Source organism: Phoenix dactylifera, chromosome 2 (assembly GCF_009389715.1).
Source record: "Phoenix dactylifera cultivar Barhee BC4 chromosome 2, palm_55x_up_171113_PBpolish2nd_filt_p, whole genome shotgun sequence".
In the NCBI taxonomy this organism is placed as follows: domain Eukaryota; kingdom Viridiplantae; phylum Streptophyta; class Magnoliopsida; order Arecales; family Arecaceae; genus Phoenix; species Phoenix dactylifera.
This window is the reverse complement of record NC_052393.1, coordinates 3,394,333-3,410,074: the sequence shown is the minus strand read 5'-3', so window position 1 is coordinate 3,410,074 and position 15,742 is coordinate 3,394,333. Positions and strand designations below refer to the sequence as shown.

Sequence of the window (15,742 nt, the reverse complement as noted above, 5' to 3'; positions counted from 1 at the left end):
CCCAGACCATCACCATGTCTCATTCCGAAATAAAACAGAAGCCGATGATCTCCACCAGCACCAACAGCAACTGAAACCTATAAGGAATATCCCGTTTAGCAAAAAGCTCACGCAAGAACCTGCCCCCAAGACAAAGTTACCAGGGCTGCCATCGGCAAGCCAACTCGGCATCTTCGAAGCTCATGGTCTTAGTTACCTTCGCAGGCAGCCGGTCAACGTCAGCCGGTGTGAGAGCTTCTCTGTCAACACCATCGAGAGGCCCACCTCGAGACACCTCTGCCCACGTTAGCTGAGGCGCTCTGGCAACTCCACCCGGCTTCTCAAACCCGACGGAGGGGTGGATCACCTGCGCTGAATCCCAGGCGCACCTGAAGCCGCCCGGCCATTCGTCATGTCCTCCCATCACTTTCACTCATCTTTTTCAAGATCCAAAAAAACCTAGGAGGTTTTCAGCAGCACTTTGCTCCCCCCAAAAACCCTCACAAACCAGCATAGAGGGACAAACTATGGAATTAAATTCAGAAAAACAAATGCTTTGTGAAAATAAATTTGTATATCAACCTATCAGGTCCTCAGAAGATTTTACAACAAATCAAAGAGATACATGGGCTATCTTTATTTGTTTCCAAATTACAGCCACACATACACCAACCTTCCAACAAGATGGAGAAGACCGAATCTCGCAGAAAAATAATCACATTGGTGATGGCAAAGCTCGAAAAGGATGTTCCAACAAGTCCTAGGTCTTGAGCCCAAAAACCAGCCTATAGGAAATTTGGAAAGATATCTCCATAAGAATCATTAATTCAGCTCTTTAGACAACGAATTCGGGGGATAAACCCCCGCCCCGGGCGTTTAGGACCCATTTCGAATGAATGAGATGCATATACCCAGTCCTCCACATACTGCGAGCAACCCTGCTCCCGTAGACTCCCCATTGCTTCTCTGACTTGCTGCCTCCGGCCTCCTTTGACTAGTAAACCACCGTGGGAGACGTGACAACGCGAGGGGTTGTCATGGATAAGCCAATGAATCAATATAACACCCAAGAATAAGCTGCACTATAACAAAAAAGACTGGAATAGAAAAGCTGCTGATCAACTTCTTCGTTTGGAGATCTTGCATAAAAAAAAAGACCATTCTCTGGGATTCTGAACATAGCTGGCATCGAAATTTTGATCTGACAACATAAAAGCATGGAAGCTTAGAGAGCTAAGACATACCAAGCCTTGTGCCTAGTGCTAGTAGGGGCTCAAAATTATGGCAGGGCAGACGGGTTAATGAACAACTCAAATTTGGCCCAGATTAACAGGCTGAAGTTGACTGTAGCCTGGCTCACTGAAACTTAGCTCATAATCATATACATCCCTACTCACATTGGCAAAAAGAAATTACCAGGAAAGCCCCTAGACCATAAGTCTTACCTTGAGAGGTTGATAACTTAATGCAATTGAACCATCAAATCCACTAACGAGAAGCTTTTGAGAATCAATGTTTAACCAGCTGACTTATAAATTTGAGTGTGAGTTTGGGTCTCAGCCTGAACAAAGCTTCTATCTTATATTCTACTTTAAGTGATTCAACAAAACAATATATACGAACTTGAAAGGTAGAAATAAATGCAACAGGTTATGAAAAATGGGAACATTCTCCAACAAAACATAATGGGAAAAAAGAAATATTGGATACTTACATAAATGTTATCATATAAGGTTGTTAGTTTGCAATAGCCCAGGGTACACAAGAGCTGTTATCTGCCGCAATGACCTTAATTTTGCTCCAAACTTTGTATGCTGCTCAGCCACTACGAAAAAGATGAAGCATCGAACCCAGTTAGCTTAATATCACCAAGGTCTAAAAGACAGGAACTATCAATAACTCACAAGTGCAGAAGAATTTAACAATAAAAAGTATCATATCACACAAGAACATTTGGTACACAAACGAGTTGGAAGAACTAATACCACGCATCAATAATTTAATTCCCTTGGAGAAATCTTCAATGCGTCCCAATACTGGTCGGATCCCACAAGACTGGGATACACATAGTTCCAAATATAATGACTTCTCCAGTATTTGTAACATCAAGAGGCACACACTCTCTGTTTCTGGCAGAATGGGTTTTGACTGGTTGGCCTCACAGACCTCCGTAATGATACCAATTGCTTGATCCTGCACTAAGACTGGTATGTCAGTCATAAAAACAAGGAAATACTGTACTAGAAACAAAAGCAAGGTGTATTTGACCTCTCGTTTGCATCAGGGTACCCCAGCTGAATCGTTAAATTCAATATACACTATGGCATTCAGAGCAATACCACTTTGTCGGAATTCCTAGTTGCATCTATTCTAAAACTTGGTTTTCCATAGTGTCAAATTCTACTATAATGTCTGTACTAGGGCCTGTTTCAATTCAAATTCACCACATCCACACAATACCATTGTTCTAACATGTCAATGGTGGCTGACCACAATGCCTGGGCAACCCAACTGCTTAGGCACCTGGCCATTTCAGGCCTTGAGGTGGTGCAGCCACTAGAGGGCCTAGATGCTGCTGTCAAAACGGATGCCTATTTTTTGCTTTAGTAGAGGCATTGAACTTTCCACTTACTCTATAACTCGTAATTGTTGTTTTTAATTTTTAGAGTTTTTTCTTCGTTAACAAACTTGCAGTGCCTTTATTAAACTAATGAGTGCATTTAGCGTAACTTGGAGTGTATTTACCCAACCATCCTAAAGCAATTTTACTTTAAGATCACTGCCCTCCATTTATCATCTTCCCTCATCTAATAAAATAACAATGCTCCATTATATTGTAAGACCATTTTGTGATGAGAGAAAAGGTTTAGAGGTCAATTGGAATGAGAGGAAGATTTTTTTTTTTTTGGGGAGGAGGGGGGGGGGGGGGGGGGTGGGTGGAGGAGGAGAGAGGGAGAGAGGGAATTGAAAAATATAACACATTTTTTCTTTTACCTGTAAGCCATGCAAAATGTCAGGCACAGGAAGCTCAGGAAAATGTGCAAGATCAATGAACTCCAGCTCCTCTGCCCTTTTAGCTGCAGCTTTAGCTTGCATACATAAGAACTTCAGAAGGAGAAAAGCAAGTTTATACATCTGGATAGCAACTATGTCTGAAAAATAGGTCTGCTGAACCGAATCAGCATTTTCACTAGCTTGATCCTTGATCAGCAGTGATGATCCTGTGTTTGAGTCAGAGGTGACTGCATTATCCACCAGAAAACCAACAGGAGAGAGAGTGAACCATCCATGTTTGCTCTTAACAAATGATGGCCTTCCATGAAGCTCAACCTCCTCTTTAGTAGTTGGCGGGCAGAAAAGAGTCAAGGTCCTGATCGGTGATTCTCCAATGCGATGACTTCCCTTGCTTATGAAAGCCAAAAGATGAATAATAGTCTCTCTTAGTTCTGAATCCATATCTTTCATGCCCCTACTCCATGAGGCCTGATATCTTGCAAGCACACAAATAAGCATGAGGATGAGCTCAGTCAGCCGGAGAGTTTCAAGAGATGTACGTGCCTTCTGAATTCGTGCTCTCTTTTTGTTGTGATCAGCAGCAGCAAAGCTTGGTGCAGAGAGATAAGAAAAAGTAACATATGCTTTTTCAGAAAAGAAGTAGTGAATAGCAGAGTCCACAATATCAGTAGAAGAAGAATCATCACCTATGGAATAAATCACTGATATGATGATGGCCAGACCAAGTCCCCAGAGGTGCACATGCTTTCCATCATGGTTAATATTGGTAAAACCACCTCCATCCAAATTACTTGATAAAGGCATTTCATTAGTTAGTTGATCGAATAGCACCTTTAGTGAAGAGAAAAAATTGACAGAATAAAGCATCTCAGCACCGCCTTTTGTGCATCCCAAGGTCAAAAAGAAATTCAAAATTACAGGAATATTAACTAAACATTTTTTCTGCTGAACTTTCAGGAGAATAAGCTGCAGCCGCAGATGCTTTTGTAGGATAGGCAACCAAATATTAGCATTCAAAAAGCCCTTCAGCATTAAATCCATTGATGCCACAGAAAGAGTAGAATATTCAGTGTTCTCTGCATATTTGCAGAGAACAGGCAACAATCCAATACTTGCAAGAGATGCCTCAGCAAAAACCTTAACTTCCAAATCAGATTTTCCTTCTACATATGCCTTGGGATAACTGAACTCCACTGATGTAAGAAGCAACATAAGGAGATGCTTCACTGCTTTCTTAAGCATGGTGGTTAATGGCCTGACATCAGCCAAATATTTTATGGCTGATCCTGAAGTTTTTATGAGAAGTACAGAAACAGGAAGGCACCATCTTCTGTCAGTTTGCTGGGAATGCTGTGCAAACAATAACCTGGAGAGAACAAGCAACAATTCCACTTGAGTTGCAAGAAACCCTAGTAAATTCTCATGTGGACTTGGATCTGGAATTAATGAATCCGCTGTTGCCTGCAAGCATTCACATACATATTCAATGCTTGATTTAACGAGTTTCCCAGAGATCCCTCTGTCAGATAGTGTTGGCTTTTTGTTTGATATCTGCAAAGGAATACGATGCCATATGCATAAATCTAAGGGAGAATTAAAACATAGAAGGAGATACTAGCTTCCCATCACTAAATACTAAAATTTGGACGAATTGCAAGCATGAAGAAAGAACTTACTTTGCCAGTGTACACAGATATGACAGTTATTAAAGCTTTCAGCGCAAAATGCTTCGAATCTTTAATGGACATAACCAAATTTGCTTCATGCATATGCAAGAACATTATATGAGCTACTTCTTTAGATGCCTTCCAATTACAATGATCCCATAGTTCCATTCCGAGCTCCTTTTGTATGCGTGCAATGTCAAACATACAAACATTCCTGACAGGAGGCCAAACGTTCCTCTCCTGCTTCTGCTCACTACATTGGAAAGTTTCTAAATCAAGCAGGAAACCTGACAGCTCCTGAAATGGACCAGGAGTAATCTCTCGACCTTCAAGTTCTCCTTGTAGATGGTAATAAAGATCACTAATTACAAGATTGGCGAGTTCCTTTCCCTTACTGCAAGCAGAAAATAATCACAAGTGACTACATGCACTGAAAACAACTTGCATTAATCATTGTATTGGTAATACTTTCAAAATAATGCAACAACATATTCACGCATATTGTATCCAAAATCCTGGCCAATTAAAGCCCATGAATTCTAACCAGAACATCACGTCATTCACTTGTATCTACAGGTCTCACAAATTGTTCATATACATTCCATCACAATTTAAGAGATTAAAGATTAAATAAAAAACTTTATTTGAACATAGTAAGTTTCCATAATTGATTTCTGATGATTCAAGAAGTTCTTTGGGCCACAGATCAAAGCCTTATAATTTAAACTATGGTACATGACAATTATTCCTAACTCCAGGACCAAAAGGAGAAATTTGACAATAGCTTCACAGTTTAAACACCTCCAAAACATCCTTTACTTTTGTAACAACGAGCAGACCAGAAGAATTTGTAGTACATTACACCCCAAAGGAGTACATTACTAATATACTGCTTAGATTTTAATGACTGTATTCAGCTCCATACCTATAGCCACGTGACGAGTATTGTGTTAAAAGAGCAGCAAATGCCGGATGTTTGCTCAACTGCACAGAAATATTTATGAAGTAGAGAAATTAAACCACACAGGTAAGAATTAGAAAACAGTAGCCAAAACCAAGATCACAGACAATAAGGAAATTCAAATGGTTGCTCAAGGAATAAGGATCAGCTAAGGAATATTACATTGAAAAGCACTGTGAATATCCTACAAACAACCTTTCACATTGACATGAATACTAACCTTCTTGGATATCATACGAATTTTCTCAATTAATGATATGGACAGGCTCCCGGCATTAGCAGTTGATAGCTTGCTTATTAAATGAAGAATGCACATACAGACAGCTACCTGAAGGAAAAGCATTAAAATCAAACATCAGTTTAACTAAATTTGCATAAACATCAAGAAAAGTAACAAATTGCCAGTAAAGAGAACTATATCCAAATAACAATATATTTTGCAAATGATGAATCCCAATCAAGGTTGAAATCTTGTGCCTATCGATCTGTACTAATGGGTACATATTGCATTGGCCATGAAGCAGTATGATGAAGCCAGTAAACATTGGTATTTGACGAACCGGCCTTATCAAGGTGTATTAACCTTGTACCCCTCAGAAGGCCTTTTTTTTCCCTTCTAAATCTTTTTTGTTCATTTGTTCTGAGGCATATAGTTCCCCCATATTGCCACTGTATGGCAGATTCATATTGTACCATTTAACTACGAATATGGTGCCTATCTTCCAGATCTAATTCGTTCATCCTGATTTTATAAACAAGAATACTATGAACCAAATTTCCAAAAAAATTGCAACTCATATTGCTTTTCTATAGCTACCTTGTAGATCACATCATATTTCAGAAATGCTAAGAATTATGGATGTAGGCGGCCTTAGCTTTGATATGACCAAATATAATGATGAACCAGTACCTATTAAGCAATAATGCTTTTAACTAGTCCTGTCAATGCGTCAGGTGCTGACTTGATCTGACCCAAATCAGACCCAAGCTGAGTGCAAATTGGATTGACCTGACCTGAAATCATACCTGACCCAAGTGCACATTGGGTCGACCAGCCCAACTCAAAGCCCGACCAAATGCAGAGCCTGATCCTGATCTCATGGAGTGAAAGAGGGAGACCACTGCAGCAGTCCCCTCTCTGCCCTCCCCTCTCCTCCGTCAACTCCTTTTTTGAAACCCATTTCCGCTGCCATCTCCTCCCCACCTCCCTCTCTCTGCCTTTTCCCTTTCACCCTCTTTGCTGCCACCTCATCCTCCCCTCCGCCCCTCTCCAATGTCACTTCATTCTCTCCTCCTCTCAGCAGCTACAGCCGGCTTCAAAGCCACCTTCTTGCCACTATCACCAGAGAGAGTGGGATTGGTTTGGTCAGGTCAGGTTTCGGGTAAATATTTTAAAACCAGCTTGGGTAAGAATCAGGCCAGGTTTCAGGTCTTACCTAACCCATCAATAGGCCTACTTATGGGTTAACTACTATATTATAAGTCATATTCTTTCCTTGCATTGTTATATTATTCACTCCATACATACAATTGGCAGGCCCATTTTTCTGGGTAAACTATGCCATTAGTATATTATAAGCCATAACTTTTCCTTGCATCGTCATATCATCCATCCATCCATCTATCTAACCAGATGTATTCTAAAATACCATTCTCTAAAAATCAAAAAAATTGAAAACTAATGTGCAAGATTAGCACCAAAGTTGTATCCAAGCAACATAGTCATGAAATTTTGCTTTGGCTGTGTTCATTAGGCATTGAAATTTTACTCAATACTGGGAAACGATGATGGAAATAAGATGTTCATATGATTGAAAAAACAAGATGGAAACTTATTGCATAAGCATAATAGTAATCAATGAAAAGCAGGAGAAAAAGGCAAAATAGTTACAAGAAAAAGAATGCTGTTTGTCTACAATCTGTACCAGCTGCAAGATTACCTTACCATAAGAAGTTAAAATTTGAATCTAAAGATGATACCATTTATAAGACTTTCTGAATAAATTTCCCAATTGGTCAAGAATCATGCGAATCAGAATTTATCTGGAAGAGTTAAGGCCTATTCCATAAGCTGTCTAAGGTGCTTCATGATTTTACAATTGGTCTGTGATGTGGGAACAAGATCCCCTTTTCCTCATACTGAGTCAAAATCAGTTCTTAGGACTTAGGGACAAAATTTATGATTAGCAATTGCGCTTTCAGGATTAACTGAAGGGTTCAGATCAATGGTTATAACTACTCTTATAGGTTTAGATCACAGTATTACATGCTTTCTAAGACCAAAAAATATTTTTGAAGTACAGAGATGAGTGAGAAAATTTTGCTTTAATAAAGCATTGAACATTTCTAGAGGGAAATTTAAACATCATAATCATATTACATGGGTTTAGGGGTGAGTGTCAAGGGTGAGGGTGTCTAGTGGTTGGATCTGTCCTATTCCCCAATCTTAGGATACAGGGATTTCGCTAGAAAGTGACCCTAAATTGGATACAGGTATGCAGACATACCATCTTGACCATGTCACGATTTAGATCATGTTGCACATTTTAAAGACTCATGTCCCTTGCTCATACATATTTATGCTTATTTTACCAATTTCTTGTACTATTCATGGGTCATGTTTGAAAATAAATTGCAAAACCAAGGAATCCTCAATGATAAATTATACAGGAAACAGGGACTGAAACTTAAACTGTCCACTTCAAACGGATGCAACCATTGCCATCTGTCTCATGCTATCTTTTCAAGCCATGTACACCTCACGTGCTTATTAAACAAACCATACCTCTACGCTCGCCTACCTTCCCGTTTTTATCTCTCTCGTGCTGCACCTCTCAGCCAAGCAATCTGTTGGCTGCTTTCTCCATTGTGACTCCATACACTAACAACCTTGTTGATCTGATAAACCCACCAATATCCTGCCTCTACACCTCATCCTAGGTCTCTCTCCCCCTCCCTACCTCCCTCCTCCCTCCCTCAGGTTTATTTGAGGCACCTCCCATTCTCTTTCCTCCATCTCAGATTCCGAAGATAGCTAGGTCCGATAGTCGTGGGTGAGTGTCAGACTCATAACATATGTCTGTACCCATGTCTTGACTTCTCTTATATTCTTTCCTCCAATAACGTAATGTTTACAGTATATGGTAGTACTGCAGGTTCATTTCTTTGAACAGAGAAAGATTGATTCTTACTCTGAGACAAGTCAATTCCTAAAGGAAAGGCAAATTCTTTTCTCACAAGATATGGAAGAGCAGTTGAATTAGTTGATTCAATTGAATAGCAAGAAGGATGAGATCCTCACTCTCTTAAGACCTTGTAATTTTCAACAATCTTATTCAAGCAAATTCACTCCATAACATCTTCCATGGAGACAAAATCTTCTTGAGGTTTTGAAGAGACTCCTCCAGGAGCCTTCGGCTCATAAATTAGCTTTAGAAGAGATTTACAGCAAAAGTACGAAACTGAACCTACAAGATTCATCTAAAAGCAAGTTCAGTTGACAGGTACCGACCTGCAAACGAGCACGTAACATAATATTTTGTTGCACACAGATGAACATCCATATACATTAGCTGGTGCAATGAATATACCTGTAATCAGGCAGCGAGCATGGGGAATGCTACTAAAAAAACTTAAATTCCTGACACAATTAAAAAAATTAAGAAAAACAAGAAACGTAAGAGACAGTAAATAGAACGTATTAATTAGGTATATTAACCTTGACATTGTTAAGGGATAAACTGTTAAACTTTGGCATATTTAATGATAGATGTTAATTGATTCTTATAACATACCGTTGTTTGCTACTATTACTTAAGAAATGTAGTCACTTAATTCTCTTTAATTACTGCTCTAATGATAGAAAAACCATACCAGCCAGGTACCGGCAAACAGGACCCTGGTATGCCCTGATTTTAGCGAATGTCCCAAAGCACCTCCTGTTGCACCATATTGAGGTGTACTACCCCGTATAAAGGAGTGACTCCGTAACACTACCTCTCATTTCTACCAAGGGATTGACCCCGTAATACTGCCTTCATATTGATGTACATACTATACCAGCCACCTCAATCTTTAAATCCTTGAAAGATCCATTTAAACATCACATCCAAATGCTCAATTCTATTCTCTTAAACTATATTTTAAACAGTTCAGAGAATTAGACCAGTATAACCAGATAACAACTAAAGACCAACTGATATCAAATACAGCATCTAACACACATATTGCACATAGGTGATTGTGCAAAAAATTTTATTTTCGCACCCATATCTCTGGTCTCTATGGCTGATCTTACACTGTCACATCCAATAAGAGTAAACAAATCCTCGACTGATTCAAAATCCATTCCCCTCTGCAAGCTTATGCACACCCCGAAAGATGGAGATATCTATTGCTCAGCATAATTGGTTCACTAACGTGAATTGAACTGAAGAACTTTCCTAAACTAAGCTAGAAAACATTAATATAAAATTAACATATATGAAAGCAATAACTGAAACATGGAAATGCTGCATTAGTATATCCTAAAATGTTCCATCTATATGACAATAATTAAGGCAACAAGAAATCAAGATAAAAAGAACTATTTTGATACAATTTAGGAGAAAATGGAAACTAATTTACCTTAGCATGAAAGATAACCTCCTTGTCATATCCGCTAGATGAATAAGATTTGATAAGGCTGTTCATGATATCACTTTCACACCAGATCGACAAAATATCCTTTGGGCAGAGTACAGTTGGAGATTTTGATATCTCAGGGCTTAACCTATTTTCAACCTGCCCCTTGAAAGTACCAGAAGTCTGCTTTTCATAAATCTCACCTTGAAGTAATTTTTCCTGAAAGAATAATTCATGTGCAATAATTTCTAAAACAGCACCCTGGCACTGGTACCTACAAACAGGTACAAAAACTCATTTAGATCAAGTGGAAAAGCACTCAAGTTGCAATGATCGATAATGAAGATAAATTTGTGTTAAACTTTATTAATGCAAAATTATGTAAATACCTGAATGACAACCAATCAATCTCATCATTATTCAAATTTTTCTCTCGAAGATCATTTTCGGTTTGACTAGCCGACATACATGATGACAAGTGTTTCCAGAACATTTCTGAGCTTCTAATCTTATCTACGACATGTATATATTGGTTTCCTCCTTCCCACAATGCCTTCAAGAAGTTTACGATACTGAGCAGTAAACGAGGAGCGCTAGTAAAATAAAAAAATTCACTGTGTTAAGCACACAATCATTTTGCCAATTAAATAATGTGTAATGTAATGAAATAGTAAATAGGAAAAACTTCATGATGGGGAATTAGGACTATAGTCCTTGACTTCAAAATGTGAAGCAGTATAAAGCAAAATATGAGAAGGATGTGCTAAAATTATACAGATCAATAGATATTATGTACCAATGCATATACTTTTCATACAGCTAACATGCTTAATTTATGATGCACGAGACTGAAGGTAAATATTATTTTGTTTCACTAGCAAATTATGTAATGTTTGACAGGCCGAAAGGCTTAATATTACTTAAAGTATCTGATTTTCTGATGACCTACTTTTCCGACCAAGGATTAAGGTGCTGGAGGGCAGTCCGTGTTACCCAGCATGTCCCATGTCAGAGCCACTGGCACAAAGCATTACCATATGCAAGCAACATGCATGTCCTTGGCATACCATGGTGCCCATGCAAGTCAATAGTTAGCACAGCATGTATTGTGTGCAGCAAGGCACAGACACATGGTACTTGGAACCTCTGTTTCTTACGAGAAACTAGAAGTAGCCCTGAGTTAACACTGCCGCTGAAATGAAGAATACTAGCGAAAAATAGAAGTGCATATCACCATGTGCCCACAAAGATAATCAACATGGTTACCTGTTTGTAAGAATCTCAGATCTTTCAACATATTTCAAAATCGAGTCAATGGGGCTAGTTCTTTTAGAGCTTAATGGCTCAATAACAGGGGAGACAACTCGCTGACTTTTCATATCACCAGCAGCATTTGATGGTACCTCCTCTTTCTCCTCAGGCAATATCACAGAAATAAGGAGAGCAGGCTGTGAGGATGTAAATCCCAGTGCCAATAATGTCAAAATCAATAGCAATAGGAAACATAAAATCATAGAAATTCACTGACACTTGCTAAAAGATAGGAAAAATGCAGAAAATTGAAAAGCTAGGAACAGGTAAATAAAATCAGATGAAAATAGAATGAAATATTTAAGAAAGGCCATTTAAAATCTCATAAGCACAAATCTCCTAAGTCACATGATGCTCAGAGCAATAAGAGCTACCATATACATAACATTAATTTTATCTTCAAACATTAAAAAAATCTTTTATCATTATATTACTTTCCAGAGAAAAGTTAGTCCATTTTTTTTAACTCAAACTCATCTGACATTGCTATGCATCTCTTCTCATAAATTATAACGCAAAAGAAACCTTCCAATCATCTTCCCTGTTGACCTCTCTAGAGGTAATAGTACATCTGCAAATTTAAGAAACAGTGTAGGTCATCCAGATCTACCAAGGGACTGCTACATCCTACCATGACTTGGAATAAACGTCGTCAAGCCAGTTTGCATGATAAAAAAAGTTTCTTATGTTATACATATCTTAGGCAGCTAAACTCCCTACAGACAAGCCTACCAAATTGCATAATAAAATGTTTTATAACAACTAGGTTCAAGCCAAAGATTCAGAAATTATCCAGCATATCACTCAAAATGATGTGATGCGAGTACAAGCAACTTCAATTTGCAGCAGCCAAGAAAATTTTGATGCCTATGAACTCCTACTTCAAGGAATTGAAGAAGCAAGGAAGGTCATATCAAAATACAATAGTTCCTAAACATCTCCCTGATTTGTATCTCAACTCCTATATCCATGTAGCATCATACAACCAATGTAGATCTTATCGGTTCCATTCCTCCAGAAATTCCAAACAGTCTCGCTCAACTTTCCACTTCATTTTGTCAAGCAAAGGTTGGTACATATTTATTGATTCCCCTCCTCCAGAGGATCAGGCCCAAAAATCTTGTTGGAACAGTAACCATCTTTATATATCTGTAGAGCTATTATCACAAAAAAAACCTTGCTTCAGCCAAAAACACAATGTATGCTGCTCAGAAGACAGCTCTGACACAACACGTTGGATGCTATCTTGACAATTTACCATCATTCATAGCGAACAAAAGCACCAAGATACTAGGAAAGTTTATTTCTTTTTTCCAGCACCTCAATGAAAATAAATTTAATGAACACAACAGCTTGTTATCAAAGGCAAGGGTAAGAATTAACAAGTGCGTAAAGCACCAAATGCAAAACCTAGCAGATGTATTGCGATCTCAGAAGCATATTTTAAGCAAGGACTAGTAAGTCTAGTATGATAGTAGACTTCCAAATAATGATGGTAAGATAAATGCTAAAAACAGTATATATGCTCTAAAAGCCTCAAGTAAAAATAAGGCACCACATGCAACTGATAACCACAAAAAGAAAAAAGAAAAGAAGGAATCAAGGTTTCAAAAACTGTCGAAAAGGGATGGTACGAGCAGTACCATACCATTATGTCAGAAAACCAGCCCCAGTACATAGTGTGTTGGAATGGGATGCAGTCCCATACCATATATCATTCCCTGGTACCATACAGTCCCGTTAACAAACCAATACAAGGTCCAGTACCGGTATTTGAAACCTTGAATGAACAACTAATCAAAAGTGTCCCTAATGATTATTGGAACTCACTTTCCTGACCTTGCCTAGATATCGAATCTGTCCACCTTTCACCTACGTAACCTGACCCATCATGTTCCAGGGGTTGGGTACACAAGCAAGGCAAGCAAGATATGATAGATGGGGCAGGCCATCAGGACTGGCTTTAAGTCGAAGAAGTCCAAGTTTCCTAGTCAAGATAACCCATTAGTAATAGATGAACAGATTATTATAAATCAAAAAATTTTGTAATATATATGATATAAGGAAACCAAGACCTCTCAAGCCACAGTCTCAAAGCTAATTTCACCCTCCCTCTGTTTCAGTCCCCTTTTCAATAGTTTCCTCAATCTGGTCAGAGTTTTCTCAACTAAATCCCTGACAATGATATTTCAGATTAAAATTCTAGCATAAGCCCTCAGGAAATGGTCCATGCATGGCCAGAATCCAGAATTGCAATCCATTGTCAGCTTGGTTTCCATACACTTCTTCCACTCCTCACCTTTAAATCGCTTTAACACTTCTTAATTCTTAGGTTAGATGGAGTGGTCGATCAACATCTTTCATCCGTTCTCTAGTGGCACCTGAAAAAGGCCAGCTCCAGTCATAGTTGCCAGACCAAGGGGCATTTGATGAGGATTTAGAGGAAATATTGAAACTTATCCATGTTAATGTGGGTAGCACCACACAACTGATCACAACCCCAATCTCCTCCCTTTCCTCCTCTCTTCATTTACTTTACCTTCCTTTGGTCAAAACAGCTAGTCAAAGATCAGCCTTGCTGACACCACTAGCATCTTTGGACCGGACCTGCTCACCTACTAGCAGGACAGATCAGGTTCACGTCAGGACTACTGTCTTGATACCAGTAGTCAAACTAATCCAAATTGACCCATCACCGTCTCCGCTCCTTTTTTTTTCTACAAGAACTTCAACATGGTTCTGTGTATCTATATGATTGCACCATCGCATGCATGCTAAGACGTCATACTTTTAGTTGGTTGTCAGAAGGCAGTACAAAGAACACCATTAACAATTATCCTGCATCTTATGGACTTGCAAGCTTCATACGTACATTAAGAAATACTTTACCTAAGTGTTAAAATTTCTTAGAGTTTTAATCAAAGGATGTTGAAATTTGTATCACTAAAGTTAATATTATATTTTAATAGGAAGGGGAAAAAAACTGACCTGATAACAAGAAGCAGAATTTAGAAGGTCAAAAATAGCAATGATCAGCTCTTCATTTCTGTTAACTTCCTCATCTAGAATGAGACAGATGGTACTACTTAATTCTCTGATCTGAAAGTAAATAGCAGGAAATGAAAGGAACTTAGATACTTTGGCAAATAATAACTATAAACAAATAATTGCATTTCAGGATTCAGGTCTATGATATGAAACCTGTATAGTATCAGTAAAAACGTTGACATTCTCCATCGAATATGACTGAAATTTTGATGCTATGAAGCATAAAATGGAAAGCACTCTTGTAGCAGCCATTTGCACTGCCTATATATAAAACCCAAACAATCTTTTAGAGAATCTAACCTCCATTATATGAGCTAGAAAATGTTCTAGGTACTATGGTCTATACAGAACAACAAAATGATTTATCAAAGAACATGCCAGAGGTACATATTGACCAAATTGTACAGACAGCTTTAAAGGAAATTTATATTATACTGCTTATAGAGTATAACTCAATGTGACATCATCAGCAGATGCAGTCTAACCAAAACAAATGCATAAACTAAAAAAAATTAAAAATAAGCTATGACCGAGATATCAGACATGCATTTTTAGAACCCTGTGCAGTACAAACAACCATAGATATATACAAGACCAAACAACAAGTACTGATTTTAATTGAAATGCTTTAAAAAAGAGAAAAGGATGACATTAGCCGCAAGTTAGGCAACGCAGCATTTCTTTTTTTATTTGTTTATAGTTGTTGGAGTCTTGGAGAGGACCTATAGGCATTTGACTTACCTAAACAAAACTAGAGCAGACAACTCAACTAGAATACAAGCCTTAAGGTGCATGAGAAAATGCAACAAGTTGTGACTTGAGCCAAACATTAGCAATATCAAACTATGTTGCTGTCTTGCCGACCGATCTTTCCAAAAGTTTATCATTATTTTATTGAATTGTCTTGTACACCATGAACTCGGGCATCATCTAGATGCCTGCCTAGCACCTAGGTAACTAGGTTGCTCCCTGGTTGCCTCTCTCATCTATCATCTTTCAAAGTTTTGGATAAAATATCTGCAAGAATTACGAGTTAAATATGAAAACACAAAAGCAGGCCCAAGCTTGATATTTTTAGTGTTTTCAATATCATTTCAGTCGTTATGGGAGAAGTTGGCTATGGCAAACCATTAGGACA

General features: G+C 38.3%; 1 protein-coding gene across 12 annotated transcripts in view; it reads right to left on the bottom strand.

The window, feature by feature from the left end:
• LOC103706141 overlaps window positions 1-15,742 on the bottom strand; it is a 74,235-nt gene that overhangs the window by 10,412 nt on the left and 48,081 nt on the right. For 3 of the 12 annotated variants that reach the window (XM_039117587.1, XM_026804308.2, XM_026804311.2), the window contains 12 exons: window positions 14,758-14,865; window positions 14,545-14,655; window positions 11,512-11,693; window positions 10,635-10,838; window positions 10,249-10,519; window positions 5,843-5,950; window positions 5,587-5,645; window positions 4,671-5,055; window positions 2,974-4,545; window positions 1,965-2,172; window positions 1,694-1,804; window positions 535-1,180 (listed from right to left, as the gene is read on the bottom strand). In XM_039117587.1, coding sequence (XP_038973515.1) covers window positions 1,704-1,804; window positions 1,965-2,172; window positions 2,974-4,545; window positions 4,671-5,055; window positions 5,587-5,645; window positions 5,843-5,950; window positions 10,249-10,519; window positions 10,635-10,838; window positions 11,512-11,693; window positions 14,545-14,655; window positions 14,758-14,865 — 3,309 coding nt within the window. In that variant the 3' untranslated portion in view covers window positions 535-1,180; window positions 1,694-1,703. Of the gene's footprint in view, window positions 1-534; window positions 1,541-1,693; window positions 1,805-1,964; window positions 2,173-2,973; window positions 4,546-4,670; window positions 5,056-5,586; window positions 5,646-5,842; window positions 5,951-10,248; window positions 10,520-10,634; window positions 10,839-11,511; window positions 11,694-14,544; window positions 14,656-14,757; window positions 14,866-15,742 lie in introns of those variants that run through there. The other 9 variants (XM_039117604.1, XM_017842543.3, XM_026804307.2 and 6 more) reach the window with 7 other exon arrangements.